At 46.4% G+C, this 14144-nt stretch overlaps 2 protein-coding genes across 2 annotated transcripts in view; both read left to right on the plus strand.

The window, feature by feature from the left end:
* Positions 1–88: 88 nt before the first annotated feature.
* Positions 89–1246, plus strand: LOC308312253 (kelch domain-containing protein 3-like; the record flags this gene model as incomplete). Its single annotated transcript, XM_080794631.1, has 1 exon — positions 89–1246. One exon carries the CDS (start codon positions 89–91, stop codon positions 1244–1246), a length of 1158 nt encoding a protein of 385 aa, XP_080650757.1.
* Positions 1247–2105: 859 nt separating this feature from the next.
* The window catches only part of LOC308312254 (kelch domain-containing protein 3-like), a gene marked incomplete at both ends in the record, with an annotated part of 20189 nt that continues 8150 nt past the window's right edge, over positions 2106–14144 (plus strand). The window contains 2 exons of the mRNA XM_080794632.1: positions 2106–3180; positions 10454–10460. Of these exons, the coding sequence (XP_080650758.1) occupies positions 2106–3180; positions 10454–10460 (1082 nt within the window). The remainder of the gene's footprint in view (positions 3181–10453; positions 10461–14144) is intronic.

The raw sequence follows: 14144 nt of genomic DNA on the forward strand, positions 1-14144 counted from the left end.
AGCCATACTGGTGAGCAAGATTTTAACCAACCACGTTGAGCCATACTGGTGAGCAAGATTTAACCAACCACGTGGAGCCACAGTGGTGATGGTAAAAGATTCGTTCCGTCGGGTGGAGTCGGTAGGATCACTGAAGACCTCCTGCCAAGCTGTGGTTTCCGTGGGGAACCAGATCTACTCCTTCGGAGGGCTGGAGGGACATCGCCGTCTCACCTCAGTTATGATGGACGTGCACGTGTTGCACACGGACCAAGACTCTTTCTGCTGGGAGAAAGTGTCCCATGGCTGGTTCCCCACCTTTTTTGCCAAAAAGGACGAGTTCCCCTCTGAGCGCGTGTACCACACGGCTGTCCTCGTAGAAGATACCGTCTACGTGTTTGGAGGGAAAAAAACCGTTGAAAAGTCGGTGGGTTTCTGCAACCAGCTGTGGGGATTTGATGTCAAAACTCACCGATGGTTCAAGCCTCCGACTGTCGGGGACGGTCCAAAGGAGCTGATGGGTTTCCATTCCGCCTGCGTCCTGGAGAGGGTCATGTATGTCTACGGATTGTGGCATGAGTGGGAAGACGATTGGACGCCACACGCTGGCGTCTACAAGTTGGACACCAGCGCTAAACCAATGGAGTGGTCTAAAGTTGAAACGAAAGGCCTTCCGACACCTCTTTTAGAAGACCATTCTGCCACCATGATTGGGTCAAAGATGTATGTGTTCGGGGGCTGCCCGCAGGAAGAGGAATATGACAGCTGTTACAACGACGTCACAGTGTTCGACACGGAGAACAACACCTGGGAGAGAGGCGACGTGGAGGGAGTGTCCCTGAGGCCTGAAGGACGTTCGCTACATTCGGCCTTCGCCTACAACGGAGAGCTGTACATATTCGGCGGCCAGACTTACGTACCGAATCGCCTCTTCAACGATCTGTGGAAGTTCGACCCAGAGAGCAAGTCCTGGACCAAGCTCCCGGCAGAGGTCCCGCGCGGGAGAGAGGGGAAGGGCTGTTGCATGCTGGGAGCTCGTTTGATCCTCTTTGGATGCGTTAAGGGTGGTTTTAAGCCCGATGACAAACAGTCTTCATCATCACTCAAAGAGGGGGATGATGGTGAAGACCTGTATATCTTGGATTTTGAGGACGCCCGTGTTGATGACGCTATGCAAACCACTGGAGCAAGATCCTGTACAGTGCAGCAGACACAACTCATGGGAGGCCATTTCTTAATGGCCTTTTTTCGGCGAATCACTGGGTGATTAATGAACACGCTGCGGACTGCCAGGGATCTGCTGGCACCCAGGAATGAATAAAGAGGATGGTGCACAGAGGCGCGGCCTATAGGCTCCTGCGGGAGGTTTGCACATGCTCAGTGTAAACAGGAACTGCGATGATGGAGTGTTCCAGCAGAGGGTGCTATAGATAGAAAGAAACAGTTGAGAATTAAACAGCAGCCACCCTTCCCCTTTCGAATGTTTTGTATCAGCCACAGCACTTGCATGAACAGTATCCATGTTCCTTTGTCATTTCACAAAAATAAAAGTTTGACACAAAGAACATGGAAAATCCACAAAAGAAAATATACAAAAACATTAACATTTAGTGAATGTACTTGTCCTTTATCTTTCAGTCTGTTATACACAATAGGCAAAGTCATTGATTGATTTTTTTTAAATATTTTTTGTTTTTTCATGTCATATGAAAGCAGTCAATCATAGCTTCAAATTGACATATTGGTTGTTCAGTTTGACCCACCAGTTTTGGAGATATGGCTGAAATCAGAAATCAGCGAGTTGAGAAAACAGGCTTGAAAGGTTTCACTTCTGTGGACTCTAACATTACACCTAGCTACATGTTTAAGCATTTACTTCATATTTACATTTTCAAACTAGTGCTGAGTGCACTGTGCGCTCCAGTGGTGATGTCATAATATGAATATAAAGTGCTATCACGTTATCACTATAAGGACTCAGTTTGAAGTGAGTTTCCCCAGTAATCTTCAGGAACCAATCCCATTAAGAGCCTTCACTGAGCCACAGTGGTGAGCAAGATTTAACCAACCACGTGGAGCCATACTGGTGAGCAAGATTTAACCAACCACGTGGAGCCACAGTGGTGATGGTGAGAGATTCGTTCCGTCGGGTGGAGTCAGTAGGATCACTGAAGACCTCCTGCCAAGCTGTGGTTTCCGTGGGGAACCAGATCTACTCCTTCGGAGGGCTGGAGGGACATCGCCGTCTCACCTCAGGTATGATGGACGTGCACGTCTTGCACACGGACCAAGACTCTTTCCGCTGGGAGAAAGTGTCCCGTGGCTGGTTCCCCAAAAAGGACGAGTTCCCCTCTGAGCGCGTGTACCACACGGCTGTCCTCGTAGAAGATACCGTCTACGTGTTTGGAGGGAAAAAAACCGTTGAAAAGTCGGTGGGTTTCTGCAACCAGCTGTGGGGATTCGATGTCAAAACTCACCGATGGTTCAAGCCTCCGACTGTCGGGGACGGTCCAAAGGAGCTGATGGGTTTCCATTCCGCCTGCGTCCTGGAGAGGGCCATGTATGTCTACGGATTGTGGCATGAGTGGGAAGATGATTGGACGCCACACGCTGGCGTCTACAAGTTGGACACCAGCGCTAAACCAATGGAGTGGACTTCAATTGACACGAAAGGCCTTCCGACACCTCTTTTAGAAGACCATTCTGCCACCATGATTGGGTCAAAGATGTATGTGTTCGGGGGCTGCCCGCAGGAAGAGGAATATGACAGCTGTTACAACGACGTCACAGTGTTCGACACGGAGAACAACACCTGGCAGAGAGGCGACGTGGAGGGAGTGTCCCTGAGGCCTGAAGGACGTTCGCTACATTCGGCCTTCGCCTACAACGGAGAGCTGTACATATTCGGCGGCCAGACTTACGTACCGAATCGTCTCTTCAACGATCTGTGGAAGTTCGACCCAGAGAGCAAGTCCTGGACCAAGCTCCCGGCAGAGGTCCCGCGCGGGAGAGAGGGGAAGGGCTGTTGCATGCTGGGAGCTCGTTTGATCCTCTTTGGATGCGTTAAGGGTGGTTTTAAGCCCGATGACAAACAGTCTTCATCATCACTCAAAGAGGGGGATGATGGTGAAGACCTGTATATCTTGGATTTTGAGGACGCCCGTGTTGACGACGCTATGCAAACCACTGGAGCAAGATCCTGTACAGTGCAGCAGACACAACTCATGGGAGGCCATTTCTTAATGGCCTTTTTTCGGCGAATCACTGGGTGATTAATGAACACGCTGCGGACTGCCAGGGATCTGCTGGCACCCAGGAATGAATAAAGAGGATGGTGCACAGCGGCGCGGCCTATAGGCTCCTGCGGGAGGTTTGCACATGCTCAGTGTAAACAGGAACTGCGATGATGGAGTGTTCCAGCAGAGGTGCTATAGATAGAAAGCTCATAACTTGTGATGTAAATATAATGAGATCCAGAACAGTTTCAAACCTTCCCCCTTTCAAATGTTTTGTATCAGCCACAGCACTTGCATGAACAGTATCCATGTTCCTTTGTCATTTCACAAAAATAAAGGTTTGACACAAAGAACATGGAAAATCCACAAAAGAAAATAATATACAAAAACATTAACATTTAGTGAATGTACTTGTCCTTTATCTTTCAGTCTGTTATACACAATTATTTTTCCACAGTTATGAAATTGATATACTTTTTAAAATAAAACCAAAATCAACTTTGTACTATTCTCCTTTTGTGATATCCTTTTTAATTATTTCAGTTCAGTGTCAGCTACTCTCATGCACCTCTAGCACCCTCTGCTGGAACACTCCCATCATCGCAGTTCCTGTTTACACTGAGCAAACCTCCCGCAGGAGACCGGGCCGCGCCTCTGTGCACCATCCTCTTTATTTGTCCTAGCTGTGCACCAAGGGGCCAGCTAGGCACTCCAACGTTGAAGCGCTGGGCCCTAGTGGTAAGAGGAAGGACTGCAGGCGGACCCGTGGACTCATGACGAGGAAACCCCGTGCAGCTGAGCTTTGACATTGAGCGCTCGGTTGCACTTCCGCATTTGACCTCCACATTTTGGAGGTCAAAAAGGCGGAAATAGACGGTCCCTCCGGCGGCTTCAAAACGCCACTGAGCAACTTCCACTGACATGAATAGCGGAGGGGGCGGAGCTTCGCGCCAGTTCAGTCTCTATCCTTTTAATACTCCATGGCTGGCACCCAGGAAGCGCCACCACACATGCTGCTGAGGCAGCGAGGGAAACGGAACAACAGCCAAGATTATACCTTTAACCCATTCTGACCGGGCACCCATTTTGGTGTTGGCATCATGTTATGCTTTAGCTATTGAAAAATAGCAGATCTACAAGCTCATACGAGCTTGTAGGTCTGCTATTTTTGAAAAATTCGAAGAACGACTGACATTTTTAGAATCTGATCTCAGGTCAGAATGGGTTAATCAGACCAGTGTGTGTCCAGTGGAAACCTCGTATGAATCTGATCTCAGGTCAGAATGGGTTAACCCTTGCAGCCTCTTTATTGGCTTTTGTGTTTTTAGGTCCCTTTGGAAACTCAGTGAACACTAACATAATAAGATGTGGGACTAGTGTAGGAGTGTGAAACTCAGTGAACACTAACATAATAAGATGTGGGACTAGTGTAGGAGTGTGAAACTCAGTGAACACTAACATAATAAGATGTGGGACTAGTGTAGGAGTGTGAAACTCAGTGAACACTAACATAATAAGATGTGGGACTAGTGTAGGAGTGTGAAACTCAGTGAACACTAACATAATAAGATGTGGGACTAGTGTAGGAGTGTGCGTGGCTGCGTGCGTTTGTAAAAGTCCGGAATTCAACATTTGTGACCGTTTCTGACCGAGGCAAAGTCATTGATTGATTTAAAAAATATATTTTTTGTTTTTTTCATGTCATATGAAAGCAGTCAATCACAGCTTCAAATTGACATATTGGTTGTTCAGTTTGACCCACCAGTTTTAGGGGTATCGCACTGGCATGGTTCAAATCGTACCTAGAAAATAGGAGTTTCTCTGTCCAATTAGGCCAATTCTCCTCCCCCCCAGCCCCTCTCAGCTGCGGGGTACCCCAGGGGTCAATACTGGGCCCCCTCCTTTTTCTATTATATATGCTTCCCCTCGGTCCCATCCTGTCTAAACACAACATTTCCTTCCATTGCTATGCAGACGATATCCAACTCTATCTACCCCTCATACCCAACTCCCTCAATTCTTTTCAACCATTACTCAACTGCATACAGGACATCAAAACCTGGATGAACACTAATTTCCTCAACCTCAACGAAAATAAAACCGAAATAGTAATCTTCGACCCTCATTTGGCCCCTCCCCTCAGTACCCCGGATACCCTTACACCCAACATTCGCTCATCTGCTAAAAACCTTGGCATTATCTTTGACAGCTCCTTTAAATTTCACAAACACATCAGCTCCGTAGTCAAGACCAGCTTTTTCCAACTCCGTCTCCTGGCCAAAGTCAAACCATACCTCCCCCCACAACAACTAGAAACTGCAATCCATGCTTTTATTTCCTCAAGGTTAGACTACTGCAACTCACTATACATCGGTATCGAACAGTCTGCAATCAGACGACTGCAACTGGTCCAGAATGCTGCTGCTCGCCTTTTAACTGGCACAAAAAAGAGAGAACATATAACCCCCGTGCTGGCCTCCCTTCACTGGCTCCCGGTTTCTTTTAGAATTGATTTTAAAGTCCTTTTATTTACTTTTAAATGTTTAAATGGGCTGGCCCCCGAATACCTCTCCGGGCTCGTAAAACCATACACCCCGGCTAGAGCTCTGCGCTCTGCGGATCAAGCACTGCTAGAGGGCCGTATAACCAAAAAAAGCACCAGGGGCGCACGCTCTTTCGCGGCTGCAGCTCCCAGGCTCTGGAAGAGCTTGCCCCTTCATATTCGCTCTGCCTCCTCCATTGGTGTTTTTAAGACTCACCTTAAGACTCATCTGTTCTCCCTGGCTTTTAATCCCTCCTGAGTCCATTTCTGCTTTCATGCTTATATTTTTGTCATTTTTATTATTGTGTTTTCTCGTTTATATTCTGTGTTTCCTCCTGCCCTCTGTTTTTGCCACTGATGTACAGCACTTTGGTCAACCTTGGTTGTTTTAAAATGTGCTCTATAAATAAAGTTTGATTTGATTTGATTTGATTTGACCAGTTTTGGAGATATGGCTGAAATCAGAAATCAGCGAGTTGAGAAAACGGGCTTGAAAGGTTCACTTCTTACACCTAGCTACATATTTAAGCATTCACTTCATATTTACATTTTCAAACTAGTGCTGAGTGCACTGTGCGCTCCAGCCAGGGAAACTAGTGCTGCTGGCCCTCCAGTGGTCATCCTGTGGCCCTGCAGGACATCCATCAATTCATCAAAGCATTACGAATATACACAACTATATAGTCAAAACAGGAAATCATCTTAAAGGAGGTAAAAAGGGAAAAGAAACATATACAGTGAGGGGGGGGGGGGGGGGGGGATTCCGATTTTACGGGGGCCAGTTTCGAATTGCAGCCGTCTGTAGGTGCCCTTTGAGAGCAGTTTTGAAGGAGTCAAGGGACTCGCATGTCTTAATGACTGTTGGTAGAGCGTTCCCCATTTTGAGTGCCGCGCTACGAGCTTGTAGGTCTGCTATTTTTGAAAAGTCTTGAAAATGTGGCACAAATCTTTGAATATATAATCTTTCAGAGCGAACGTTTTTAACTCAACTCTTTGCTTCTGCGGGCCCTGGAGGGGGTCCCTGGAGGGGGTCCCTGGAGGAGGTCCCTGGAGGGGGTCCCTGGAACAACATATTTTAACTCAACTCTTTGCTTCTGCGGGCGGGAGGGGGTCCCTGGAACAACATATTTTCATTAACTCAACTCTTTGCTTCTGCGGGCGGGAGGGGGTCCCTGGAGGGGGTCCCTGGAGGGGGTCCCTGGAACAACATGTTTTCAGATGGGGGTCAGAGGCTAAATACAGATAATTTTTGGGGGTCCTCGATATGGAAATGTTTCAGAACCACTGACACAGAAACACGAGACAAATTATCCCCCCCGGCATGTTTCTGTTGCGCTCCATCCTGGGATCATGGGCTAGACTGCATAATCCCCACCAACTGGTGTCGTCCAGTTAACAGTTTTTGTATTGAGTTGTACTTGAAATGTACTGTAATTCTGCAAACTGTTAATCAATCAATCAATCAATCAATGATGTGTCCTCTCTTGCAGGCAGCCAGCTCTGAGGTCCCATCTCCTCCTCTGGGTCCGCCTCGCACACACACACACACACACCCACCCACCAATAAGACGCCTGTCCGCCTCGCACACACACACACACCCACCCATCCACCAATAAGACGCCTGGGGGCGAGATCACCTGCACGCATCCACCTCGTTGACGGGAGACTCCTGAAGAGGTGAGCTCCATATATGGAGATCTAAGGGTGGTGGCTGGGGCACGGCTGCACAAATAACTTTGGGGCGGGCCCGTCTAGAGTTTAAATGGACAGGTATCAGTCAACAGGCCCGTCTAGAGTTTAAATGGACAGGTATCAGTCAACAGGCCCGTCTAGAGTTTAAATGGACAGGTATCAGTCAACAGGCCCGTCTAGAGTTTAAATGGACAGTTATCAGTCAACAGGCCCGTCTAGAGTTTAAATGGACAGGTATCAGTCAACAGGCCCGTCTAGAGTTTAAATGGACAGTTATCAGTAAACTGGCCCGTCTAGAGTTTAATCCTTTTTGTATTTATTTTTTTTTCTTTTAAAGGAAAATAATGGCTGGTATCCTGGAAGGACAGCGGTACAGGGTGGGAGAGGTTCAGATGTGATCAGGTGTGTAGGGGTGACCCTGCCTTTGGGAGATGGGTTAGTTAGGCTGACCCTACAACTCCCTCAGGCACGCCCGGAAGGTCCCCTTCCGCGCGTGTGATGATCGGACTTCACTGTCTGGTTTCCACGCGGCCCTTTTACACCTGCCATCTCGTCTGGAAGTCCCCTGGTTGTCCACGCGGCCCCTACTTACACCTGCCATCTCGTCTGGAAGTCCCTTGAGGTAAGACATGATCCAGGCTACTAAAATTTATTCCAGCTATTTTTGAGGCCGTTCTCACAATCTGTTGGGTGTTATTTTCCCTTTATGTTCAGGTTTCCGTACCAGCTAATGATGGAGAAGGAGATAATTGACTCAATAAATGCACTGTAGAACAGTTTCATTAGAGATTTGTCAACCTGAAATTTGGCGAGCCTCCTCAAACAAAAGAGGCGTTGTTGGCCTTTCTTAAACAGCAAATCACAGTTTACATCGAATTTCAGCTTGCTATCAAATGCAGTGCCTAAGTATTTGTAGCTGGTCACCAGCTACAACTTGCTCACCAATGGACAACACTGCTCTGGGGGGGATCTCCTATAATAATAATAATATCTGGGACAAGTGGCATTTCTTCCTCAGCCTAGTGGGAATATGCATGCACAGTTTAACCGCAATCGGACGCTGCGTTGAGTAGTTGTCGCGATTTGTACAAAACGGGTACAAAGCGGGCTACACCTGAAAAGTTTAGAAGCCAATCGTAGCCAATGAGGGTGGATTATGAGAAATCAAACAAACCCATATTGATCACATGACTATGGAGAGCATGTGTACCGATTTGCGTAAACATTTCACGGGAATCACAAGATGTGTTCATGATTTGCAGCATTTTGTTTGAAACTGAGCACTTTGGACTTTGGAAACCAATCTTAGCCAATCAGGATGTAGTCTGAGAAATCTGAAAGACCTGTTTCGTTGAATGGCTCTAGAGGGACTGTGTACCAATTTGCATGATGTTTGGACAAAATCTGTAGGTGTACTGTCCAAAAACTTGTTTTGCACAAAGCGGCCTCCTGGTGGCGCTATAACAGGCCGTTCTGGAAATTTTAGGGCAGAGGTTCATCGTTGGCATCCAGGGGAAATTTGGCATCGACCGGGTTAACGGTGCCGGAGATTAGCTGTTCACAGACGGACGGACGGAGTGCAAAACATACTCTCTCCCCACGCCTTCGGCCTGGTGGAGATCTACTAAAAGCTTGTAGATCGGCTATTTTTGCTACGACAGTAATATGCAACGTGGCCCTCTGGAGTGAGTGTGGAACTATAGTGGCCCTCTGGAGTGAGTGTGGAACTATAGTGGCCCTCTGGAGTGAGTGTGGAACTATAGTGGCCCTCTGGAGTGAGTGTGGAACTATAGTGGCCCTCTGGAGTGAGTGTGGAACTATTGTGGGCCTCTGGAGTGAGTGTGGAACTATAGTGGGCCTCTGGAGTGAGTGAGTGTGGAACTATAGTGGCCCTCTGGAGTGAGTGTGGAACTATAGTGGCCCTCTGGAGTGAGTGTGGAACTATTGTGGGCCTCTGGAGTGAGTGTGGAACTATTGTGGCCCTCTGGAGTGAGTGTGGAACTATAGTGGCCCTCTGGAGTGAGTGTGGAACTATAGTGGCCCTCTGGAGTGAGTTTGGAACTATAGTGGCCCTCTGGAGTGAGTGTGGAACTATAGTGGCCCTTTGGAGTGAGTGTGGAACTATAGTGGCCCTCTGGAGTGAGTGTGGAACTATAGTGGCCCTCTGGAGTGAGTGAGTGTGGAACTATAGTGGTCCTCTGGAGTGAGTGTGGAACTACAGTGGCCCTCTGGAGTGAGTGTGGAACTATAGTGGCCCTCTGGAGTGAGTGTGGAACTACAGTGGCCCTCTGGAGTGAGTGTGGAACTACAGTGGCCCTCTGGAGTGAGTGCGGAACTATAGTGGCCCTCTGGAGTGAGTGTGGAACTATAGTGGCCCTCTGGAGTGAGTGTGGAACTACAGTTGCCCTCTCGTGTGAGTGTGGAACTATAGTGGCCCTCTGGAGTGAGTGTGGAACTATAGTGGCCCTCTGGAGTGAGTGTGGAACTATAGTGGCCCTCTGGAGTGAGTGTGGAACTATAGTGGCCCTCTGGAGTGAGTGTGGAACTATAGTGGCCCTCTGGAGTGATTGTTGAACTTAAGTGGCCCTCTGGAGTGAGTGAATGAGTGTGGAACTATAGTGGCCCTCTGGAGTGAGTGTGGAACTATAGTGGCCCCCTGCTTAGGCGTCTGGGAGAAATGCGAAGACCTGCGCGAAATGTCGGGGGGGAATAATACTTAATTAATACTTACTTTTGCCTTCCCTTTCCTACAAATATTATGCCAGCTTCTCATCTCCAATGAGTAAGAAATTGACATGCAGCCCAATTCAGCAGCTTAACAGTGTGAATGCAGAGATTGTGGTCCTCCACATTGTGTTATTGTATTTGTTGTAAGGAAGCTATATGTAGTTAACATGACATGAGTCATGTCAAGCAAGCTGTCACAGGAGGAGTCTCTGGGGCTGACACCCTCTCCTCTCCTCTCCTCTCCTCTCCTCTCCTCTCCTCTGCTCTCCCCTGTAGGCCAGAGGTACCACTGGTGGTACTTGAGCACCTTCTGGTGGTACACAGAGGAGTCACACCTAGCTGTTAATTGAAGATTTGAGGACGGATTAATCGCATTATAAATATCATCAGTTGTGCTGATTAGTGATTAGACTGAGTTTAGTCAGAGCAGCAGGATTATTGTCTTCTAGGAATTCAAAAAATGAAAATAGCCGATCTACAAGCTCACAATGCGTCGCATCACGACGCATTGTGAGCTTGTAGATTGGCTATTTTCAATAGGCTGAAATGTATATAGGGCTGAAGTGGTTAATGTATGTTTTGTAGTAATAATAATAATAATAATACAATCTACAAAGTAACTATAGTAGCTAAAGCTGTCAGATAAATATAGTGGAGTTACTGTAGTCTGTAGTAGTAAAAGTAAATCTTAAATATCTCAAAACTGTACTTAGTTACTTTGAGTGTTTAGCTGCCTGTGTACGCTGTTTTAAAAGCAGACCTGTACATATCCATAAATATTCATAAATATGCCTTTATGAATAAATACGTTTATATCCATGCCTACAAGCTCGTAGCACGGCACTGAGTGCCGCGCTACGAGCTTGTAGGTCTTCTATTTTTGAAAAGTCATGAAAATGTGGCACAAATCTTTGAATATATAATCTTTCAGAGCGAACGTTTTTAACTCAACTCTTTGCTTCTGCGGGCGGGAGGGGGTCCCTGGAGGAGGTCCCTGGAGGGGGTCCCTGGAACAACATATTTAACTCAACTCTTTACTTCTGCGGGCGGGAGGGGGTCCCTGGAGGGGGTCCCTGGAACAACATATTTTCAGATGGGGGTCAGAGGCTAAATACAGATATTTTTTGGGGGTCCTCGATATGGAAATGTTTCAGAACCACTGACACAGAAACACGAGACAAATTATCCCCCCCGGCATGTTTCTGTTGCGCTCCATCCTGGGATCATGGGCTAGGCTGTCTCAGGACCGTACTCACGCCATCCGCTGGCCTAGACGGCATGTTTGAGCGTAGAGTCTGTGAAGACGAAACGGAAGTGGCGAGTAGGAGGCTCCACTTCCGCCTCATAGTTTAGTCATTATGACGGCTCTGTTGCTCCAGACTGTATGATGAAGCATTTATAGTTCAGTCATTATGAGCTCCTCTGTTGCTCCAGACTGTATGATGTAGCATTTATAGTTCAGTCATTATGAGCTCCTCTGTTGCTCCAGACTGTATGATGAAGCATTTATAGTTCAGTCATTATGAGCTCCTCTGTTGCTCCAGACTGTATGATGTAGCATTTATAGTTAACCCTAACCCTAACATATTGAATGGAATTGATGAACACATTGACGGCTTCCTTTCCTGGCCTTTCCGAGAGGTGTAGTTCCATTCCAGACTATAGCTTTGTTTGTTTTCAGTCTCGCCAGTCGCTACGAGCTGGAATACAATTATGGATATACCAAACGAAGGATTCCTAGAAGTACTTGAAGAAACCTGTCCCTGGGGGTCCCCAGGGGGGGTCCCTGGGGGTCCCTTTCACATTTCATTGTTAAAAAAATAAGAATCCTTATATTAGCCAGAAATGTAAGACATTCAAGTCTAAAAGTTAAACACATTGGACCATTGTGGTCCTACTGCATGTATTCAATTCATCAGTGTTGTGGTTTATTAATACAACATGATCACAACTAAATGAAAATCAAGATCAGATCTAACAATGCCATGGAAAAAATAATAATCATGAATGAAAAACATGTTTCTTTTTTTTTCTTTTTTTCTTTCCTGGATTGGAATTGTATGACATTCTCCAAATCTTCCTGCCAGATGGAAAACGGTGTTAAGTCAAAGCAATAAGAAGCAAAGTCTTTTTAAATTGGACTGTGAGAGATCTCTTCTCCATCTTGACACACGATAGTGATGACTTGTGCAGACCTGGGGGGGGGGGGGGGGGGGGGGAGGGGGGTTACTGTGTCCGCCTTATCGATGGCTCCGTTCAGCTCACGGAAAGTTAACCCATTCTAATCGGGAACCCCTTTTGGTGTTAGCATTACGTTATGCTTTAGCTATTGAAAAATAGCTAAATCTCGATTTTTCAATACCAGACCTACAAGCTCGTAGCGCGCCCCCGAGTGGCGCGCTACGAGCTTGTAGGTCTGGTATTTTTGAAAAATCGAAGAACGACTGACATAGGGCCGATTCATACTCCTATTTTAGAGCCGAATAAAAGTCCGTTCGGCTCTGTAGAGCCTACAATGTGACGTAATTTAATTGGCTCTGTAGAGCCTACAATGTGACGTCATTTAATTGGCTCTGTAGAGCCTACAATGTGACGTCATTTAATTGGCTCTGTAGAGCCTACAATGTGACGTCATTTAATTGGCTCTGTAGAGCCTACAATGTGACGTCATTTAATTGGCTCTGTAGAGCCTACAATGTGACGTCATTTGAGGTTCGGGGGGGGGGGGAACCATCCTAAAGTCGGCTCTTCGGTGCTACTGACATTTTCTGACGAGCCGAAATCATTTCGGCACTACAGCGCCGAAACAGCGGTAAAATAGGAGTATGAATCGGCCCTTAGATTTTTTTAAATCTGATCTCAGGTCAGAATGGGTTAAAGTGTAAAGTGGCCTCTTACACCGATCCATCTAGCGTCTACTTACTGTATATTGGTACTTGGTATTGATCAGTGGTGGAAAATAACGAAGTACAATTACTTCGTTACTGTACTTAAGTACAAGTTTGGAGAATTTGTACTTTTATTGACTACTTTTCTTTTGCTGCATTTTTACTTTTACTTCGTTACATTTACAAGGAAAAAATCGTACTTTTAATGCGCTATATTTAAAATCGGACACCTCGTTACTCGCTACAAATTAAATAATAAAATCTTATATTTGTCTTACTGGAGGAATGCGCAGTTGAGAATTGAACAGGGCTGCTCCACTCTCAGATAATAGGGGGCGGAGTTGTGTTCTGCTGCCTGGCCTGCTTTGAAGACGGCAAGACGCACACACTGTGTTGTTTTGTCACACGCATTCAACATGGATGCATTAAACATGCCTTAATATTTAGCGGAAAACCAACCAATAAGTCCCTATCCGACACAAATTAACTAATCTTTCTCAGCCGTCACTGGAGCGCGCATCTAGCTACTGCATGATGATCATGCACGCTGACAGACAGCAGACACTGTCCCAACTCCTAACACAAACACTGAGGGAACTTGTTGTTGTACACACATAATGTGCCACGAAAAATAGCTTCCAATAGCTTAGTTGGTTATTATCGCTTCGAGGAGGTACGTGTCCATAATATCGCCACGAACGGCCAACAAAAGACATCTCTCTTCCACAGTGAAGCCTAATTTATTCTTCGCCGTACAAAGTGTTCCGTGCTGAAAATAGCTGATATACAAGCTCACAACTCGTCGCGTCCGGACACGTTGTGAGCTTGTAGATCAGCCAACCCCAGCATGCGGAGATGCAGGCTCTGAGAACGTTCAGAAACTTTTGCCTTCACAATAAAAGCATGCAAAAGCCCATATAGAGAAGGAAAAATAATTCGGTGGCATTTCACATTGCAAAAGAGCAATTTTTGTAAAATGTAAAAAATATATAAAAATTAAAGCAAAAAAATAACGAAAAATAACTATAATAGTTCATTTTTCAAAATTTGGAATGATGAACTATGAACGGAACTAGTTC

Source organism: Protomyctophum bolini (genome assembly GCF_963924005.1).
Source record: "Protomyctophum bolini genome assembly, contig: SCAFFOLD_87, whole genome shotgun sequence".
Taxonomy (NCBI): domain Eukaryota; kingdom Metazoa; phylum Chordata; class Actinopteri; order Myctophiformes; family Myctophidae; genus Protomyctophum; species Protomyctophum bolini.